Source organism: Lygodium microphyllum, chromosome 2, assembly GCF_053477565.2.
Source record: "Lygodium microphyllum isolate KBCC chromosome 2, Lygodium_microphyllum_v1.1.10, whole genome shotgun sequence".
NCBI classification, from domain to species: domain Eukaryota; kingdom Viridiplantae; phylum Streptophyta; class Polypodiopsida; order Schizaeales; family Lygodiaceae; genus Lygodium; species Lygodium microphyllum.
The window spans coordinates 140,386,932-140,393,855 of NC_141136.1; the positions used below are offsets into that span (position 1 = coordinate 140,386,932).

General features: G+C 42.5%; 1 protein-coding gene across 11 annotated transcripts; it reads left to right on the forward strand.

Moving 5' to 3' along the window:
• The first annotated feature begins 455 nt into the window (after positions 1–455).
• LOC148040400 (uncharacterized) lies at positions 456–4,243 on the forward strand. Of its 11 annotated transcripts, none has more exons than XM_087699204.1 (4): positions 456–963; positions 1,119–3,437; positions 3,576–3,653; positions 3,857–4,243. In XM_087699204.1, exons 2-3 carry the CDS (start codon positions 1,188–1,190, stop codon positions 3,621–3,623), a joined length of 2,298 nt encoding a protein of 765 aa, XP_087555330.1. In that variant the 5' UTR covers positions 456–963; positions 1,119–1,187; the 3' UTR covers positions 3,624–3,653; positions 3,857–4,243. The 11 variants fall into 11 exon arrangements, with proteins under 11 accessions (XP_087555330.1, XP_087555393.1, XP_087555402.1 ...); XM_087699267.1 differs by having other exon boundaries at positions 456–1,428; positions 1,507–3,437; positions 3,857–4,242; XM_087699276.1 differs by having other exon boundaries at positions 456–1,428; positions 1,696–3,437; positions 3,857–4,241.
• Positions 4,244–6,924: the final 2,681 nt, after the last annotated feature.

The following is a 6,924-nucleotide window of genomic DNA, read 5'->3' on the forward strand; positions in this document are numbered from 1 at the left end:
CAACATTGTGACAATAAGCTTGTTGTGGAGGATCTCCTATATGAACAAACCCCTTTTCACTAGCTCAAGAGAAAAAGGAAGAAGGGATATATTCTTCTCAATAGAATGTAAAGAAAAGAGAGTGTCTTACAAAATATGAATTAAGTGACAAAGTATCTTTAATGTGCAAGAAGTAGGATCGCAAAAGAACATCATGGGAAGAAGAAGCTAAGAGTGAAAATTAAATTATTGCTCACATGAAACCACTGTTGTTGGGAGGTAAGAAGTTTTATTATATAAGTGTGGGGGAGGTAGAGTTTTATTTTATATGTGGAGGAAGAGAAGAGGGTTTTTCTTGTGAAAACTAATGAAAGGCAAGCAAGGGGCATGTGATAAGGGTTAGGTATTTGACTTAAACACATATAAGATCATTAGGAAGGGGGATCAAGATCGATATCAAAGGGATAATGCGCCACCACAATGAGAGTGAGGGTCCAAAAAGCCAATTAAAAAATACTCCTTAATAATATCTGTCTAAGGTAGAATTATTATAACTAATTTAAAAATAGCATATGAAATCATCTAAATCCTCCTCCTTTCTTGTGCAGTTTGTTGTTTGGGTATTGTATTATTCTCATGTCATGGCTGATGAAGCATGAGACAGAGACCCATACTTAACTTAGTATTCATCCAACTGGCCGACCTGGCACTTCTCCTTCTTCTTTTTCTCCTTTCCTACATTTAGTTTCCTAATCGGGAAAAGCACAATGTATGGCATGTTCCCTTCCATCAACATCTAGGCCCTGGCCCGTGTGATATGCCCCAATTCACCGACCTTTGAGCTCGATCATCTGTAATCGTGTGGCAATTAAGTGATTCTCTATTGTTTGTCCCTCCATTGATGATACATGCAAGCTCCAGCCTCCGATCACCCAACTCTGTGCTGCAGTAGAGCAGCTGATCACACTTAACACATGCTGTAATGTATGCTCTCTTATCAGAACCAGTAATCATGAGCTTCAATCACGTGGTTTATAGATCAGATTTCAGTTATTTTGGCCCGTAATCAGAGATTATCGCATGACATCATAGCCATGTGAGCGATACCACTGACAAGAATCCATTGGGTTATGCCACAGAGGGAGATGCAGGCCTATGCCTTCATATGTCATTGCCTCAATTGATTTCCTCCCTCTCTTTGGACTATAATGATATTTGAGATTAACCAGCAATTAGTGAAGACCAGCTGCTGCAAATGGTTGATATTAGTCCCTCTCCTGCTCCCCTTTTCCCCTCTCCTGTTCCCTCTGTTTCTCCTGCTGCTGGTGCTTGGGTTCATGCTTTTTCCTGTGAGTTGTGCGGTTATCGGCCTGCTTACATGGCAAAGGTTGCGTGCCCCACCCCCGTCGTTGGAGTTGCAGGCAGATGTCAAAGTAGAGGAGAAGCAAGGTAATCTGTTGCAATGTGTGCTGGTGAACTCTGGTTTGCTTAGATTGATTGTTTCCTTGGTTTTTGTTTCCCAAATAGCCAAGCTTGTTGAGTGCTGGGCAGATGAGAATAGTAAAGGTAGGGCAGAAGAAGATGAAGAGCATCATGATTATGGTAATGGAGGAGTAGTTGACTCCCATATTAGCCATGATATTGGTTATGATGATAAGAATGCCTGTGGAGATGGTGTGTTGTTTTGGTATAATCCACTTGCAAGCATCTTTGCAGACGACGATGCGAAGGTATCGGATGGATCAAGCATAGACGACTCAAGTGCGGATGAGCGAACATGCAGGGAGAGGAGTGTCGATTCGGACGCTGCACTCGATGACGTTGCAAGCAGGCTGATTAATGCAGCAATGGAGAGAACAAGGTTAGGCCCCACCGGCATGAGCAAAATGCATGGTCCAGATGAAACAATCGAGGACGACAGTCTGGAGGCTGTGCTTCAGATGGCTGTCCAACTGCAGATCAAAGAAGCCGCAGAAAACAAGGCTGCAGAGGAGCAGCTGTTATGCAGGCTTGATGCATCAGCAAATAACGCAAGGGACAATTTAACAGACTTAGTTCAGGTGTATGAGATTGATGAAACATTGAAGGATGGCACTCTGCAGGCTATGCTTGACATGGCATTACAACTGCAAATCGAAGAAGGTGCATATGCCAAAGAGATGCAGGAGGGTTTGCACTTCACTAGGGCAAATGTGAGTCCACATATGCTGAGGACAGACCCAGGACATGGAGATGATGCAAGTGAAGAACCATTTCAAGACAATGCAAGTGTTGCTACGATACAGGGAGAGGATCAGGACTTTGATTGTATGTCATACAATTCAGAGACTAATGATTTTAGGGCATGCTTGGAAGCCGAATTACCATATCTGATTCCTCCTGTTAAGCGGCCCATGATTGTGACATCCCTCTCTTCATCTACTTCAAGCCTCTTTTCTACTTCCTCTACCATCACCTCTGCCTCCACCTCTACCTCCACCTCATCGTCGTCGCAGACGTCTCCGACCAATAATAAGGTCCATAAGCTTATCAAACCTGTGGGTTTACCTCTGTCAAGCAGCCGAAAACCCACAGAGAAGATCTCTGCCAAGGGTAGGTCTACTCACCTAGGTCATCATCGTACACAACGGCCAGGCACCACTTCAAGCAAGAAGAGTGACAAATCTTCTATCAAGAAGGTCGAGGGTGGGGATGCCCAGTTCAATGACGGACACCATTACTATTCAGCATCTGGAAAGGATAGAGCGCCAATTCTGCGGCAGCACAAGACACCAAACCAGCACATGGCCGATCCAAAGGCTACCATGGAAGCCCACAATAACACTGGAATGCTGTGTGTTGATGCAGCAACCCGGAGGACACGTGTTTCTGGCTCTGGAATTCTCAGTTCCGACTCTGGAACATTGAGAAAGGGGGGTAGTGGTAGCGAGTCTGGAGGCACACTAAGAAGGGGTGGCGCCACCGGTGAGTGTGGCACACTAAAAAAGCGTGCTGGGTGCAGTGGCATCATCAACAGCGGCGGCAGTAGCAGCAGAACATCTCTTCCTGAATCTAGCTGCATTGCCAGCAACAAGAATAGCAGGAGCAGCACTAGCAGACGAGCACCTCTTCCTGAATCTAGCTCTGCGAGAGGCAATGGCAGTGGTGGCGGCAGTAGCCGATCGCGTTCAAGATCAACTGCCCGTCCATCAGTGGCAGCAATGGCTGCTGCCCATTCCGATGGAGAGCACAACCCGCACTCAAGTAGAGTAGATAGCAGGAGCAATATTCGACATGATGGTCGATGTACCCCATGGTCGTCTGTTGGGTCGGCATCGGCCACCACTTTGTATGAGCTTCAAGAGGTTTGGCTACGCGTTGTGCAAGGTGAAGGTGGTGGACGGCGCACGAGCAGCAGTACCATGGCTGGGACCATCTCAGAAGGCCTCCGAGCAGGTGCTGAAGTTCGCCCATCTGTGGTAAGTAAATTGTTTTCACAGCTGGGAAATGTGGCAGTGTTATCATCCATGGGTGCTTGTGTGTTCTATTGTTTGAATGCAACAGCAGTCATTACACTGTTTCTGTAGTGTTTTCTCGTGCTTGATGAGTTTCTCCAGTTTTATCAGCTCCTTCAGTTCTGGCGGGATATGGAGAGGCTACGCTAACAGCAACAGCAATGGTAGATCCACAACTCAGTAGGTAAACATTACAGCTTTGTCACTCTTGGTTATCTTTGGGCAAATGCACCACTCCTTTGTCGACCTCCATTGTTTTCCTATGACAGCAGCTTTCTGTGAATGCCTTGCATTTTCCTTTGGGTGTAATTGTCTGATTTGGGTTAGTCCTTGTTTTGAACTGATCGTGTGAAGGCTCGGATTTGGGTTTTTTGCTGATATAGGATTTTCATCCAATCACTTGATTGGGAGCATGTTGTGGAACTTTACACAGCTTGTTTCGGTCGAGAGATCTGTTATAGCCCACACTGTTGGTCTTCCCACAATGTAAGTGAAGAACAGAGGAACATGTAAAACTGAACAGTAAGTACATCATATGGATCAAATAGTTGTATGATTTCTTGTCTTCTCTCACAAGAAAAGAGAGAGCTTTCCAAAATTTAGGGCTTACAATTAGATTGCCATTTTCAAGACTTTATAATGGAATTCCCCCAGAGAACACAGTCTATTTGAGATACTCTGTGTTTCTATTTTGGGTAATTGTTACATGTTTGAATTTGTACAAGTTTTGATTCCTGATTCCCATCAGGTTTAAATATGTCCCATACCTATTGGTGATCTAGGACAGAAGTTACCATTTATGACTATGGGGCACTTTGGATTATGGTTTGACACTAAACATAAGACAATTTAGGATTATGGTTTAACACTAAACATAAGGCAATTTAGGATTGGTTTAACATTAAACACAAAGACAACTCTCAGAATTGAAGATAACCATACATTACAATTTGAAGTCTCCAAAAAACAAGTGCATCAACAATCATACAATGTTTATCGGGGATGGTGTTCACAATCATAAGATATCATCGATAATCATGCAATGAAAGTTTGTATGCTAATGCGATTAGTGTTTTGTTTGTTATTTCAAGGTCTTGATGATTGTAGAAAGTTGAACCACTATAGAAACTTCCATTCATACAAAGCTCAAGATTCATGTTTCAAAAATGCAAGCTCTGTATGAATGGAAGTTTCTATACTAGTGGTTCAACTTACTACTTATACCTTTTGGATTGGGACCGTGACCCTCCTAAGTGGGTATTGGAGCTTGCTTTTAAGATGGCCAATCTGGGCACTGTGTTCTAGTGCATAGTTGTATCTTGGGTATTGGCATCTCTACATGAGACGGTTGAGCAGTGGTTCTTTAATAGAATTGTTGAGAAATTTGCTAAATGGTTGTCCATGAAGGTTGGAATGGCTCATAATCTTGTAATAATTTGAAGTGTTCTTACCTCAATTGTGATCTTTATGGCATCCATTTTCCCCTATCCTAATTCATCCTTTGAGAAATTGGAGTGGTTGATGAGAAGATTCGTAATGGGGCTGAAGAAAGTTAATGGGAAGAGTTATTCACTTCATTCAAATTTTCTGGCATGAATTCTTTTAAAATTGGGAATTGTCTTTTAAAATTGGGAACTGGAGTTCCACAATAAAAGCTTTAGATAAAAGCTAATTTAAGGCAAATTGGTTGGGGTAAGGGTTGGAGCCTTCTTGAAGGGGCAAATAGAGATGACCATGCCCTTACTGCCTTGCTTCCCATTGTAATTGCCATAGAGGATGTTGCTTGTGGCATGGAAGAACATGCAAGCATGAGGGCAAGTTGGATTTGGATCTCTATGAGGTTAATCCCACAAAATGTCCCTTTGTTGGGTTAAGATTTTGAAGAGCTCATGACCATGGGTGATCATCTTAGGGTACTTGATTGAAATGGGAACGGTGAAGCCCATAGATTTTAAGCATTTGGGATGGGTCAATGGGCTTTTGGATGCGGTGGACCTAAAACTAATGTGTTCAACCTTGGATGATACACTTTCTACAAGTATGACATCCCATCTTAGGTAAACTAAGATGGTAAGGGTCAAGGCATCCACAAAGAGAAGTTCACACAAGGCATCCACAAAGAGTAGTTCACACAACAATGTGTTTGGGAGCATTGTGAACTAGAGAAAAAAGAAATTGAGAAAGAGCTAGAGAAGAAAGGGAAGCTCACACTACAATGTATTTGGAGCTAGAGGAGGGAATTTAGAAATAGACATTAGCGGAAATATGGACTCAAAAAAAGCCATTTGACTTAAAGAGAGAATGAATCTCCCAATGACGAGATTTGAGGTGTACCAATAGGGGAGGGGGTGGTATGCATATTTTATACACTCTTTTTCCCCCTCATCTCTACTACTAATAGGCTTGTCCCCTACCTCCCCTTGGCTTCCCCACTTTTACCACCTTATGTCAAGTGTCCCACTAGGTGTTAAACAAAGTGGCTCAAAATTTGTGAAATCCCCCCTCCCCCCTTTTCAAAACGGAATCCCCTCCCCCCCCCCCCCCCCCCCCACAAAAAAAAAAACCAAACCCAAAAACCTCTTCTTATATCGTGTATAGTTTTTTTTAAAAAAAATCTATCTTTCTATAAGAAATGCTTTCAGTTTTGTCATTTTCTTACCTCCATTCCACAAATTGTCATATATTTGTGTGCTCACATAGGTATAGGCACTCAACCCCTACTCATAGCTATTATGTACTCAACTTCTCTCCATTGTCATGCTCTTACCTCAACTCCACAAATCTGCTCATCTTTCTAATGCTCACATAGCCATAGCCACATAGCTCCTAACTTCCCCCAGCCACAACCACACATCACCTAGCTTCTCTCTTTTTTTCATGGTCATCCTCTCATCTCCATTTCAAAATCTCATCTTTCTAATGCTCACATAGTCATAGCCACACGGCCCCAACTGTAGCCACACAACACAATGCTGCTTTTTTTTTTCCATGTCCAAATCTACCTCCTTTCTGAAATATTATTACTCGCATTCCTTCCAAGTAGTATTATTTTCTAATTCATTCCAATGGTATTTAGATATCAGCAAAAGCAGCCTCATGATTCCATATCTACTATCTATGTACACAATACAAAGAATGAGCATGGCAAATGGCAAGGAGCATTGTTCGATAAGAAATCATGAATTTACATGCAACCTTCAGCATCATGGCCTCATTGAGTTTGTCATCATGGTGTACTAAAAAATCATCAAAAGGATAGAGTGTTTGGGTTTCGGAAGGCTTGAGATGGTGGTCTTGTTGTACCAATTTAACATGTGTATGGTGTGAAGGCTTGAAACTACCTTCTAGGACTACTAGTCGATTCTTACCCTCAATTTGTAAGTCACTACTTTTACGTTATTTTCATATGTTATTAATGTTTTTACTTCCTCTCTCCTATTAGATATTTTCC

Excerpts from the sequence above, each read along its gene's own strand:
- LOC148040400 (XM_087699212.1), top strand. The coding sequence starts at position 1,188 with ATGATATTTGAGATTAACCAGCAATTAGTGAAGACCAGCTGCTGCAAA. Across the intron at positions 3,438-3,575 it reads CTGAAGTTCGCCCATCTGTG|TTTTATCAGCTCCTTCAGTT; the intron begins GTAAGTAAATTG and ends GAGTTTCTCCAG.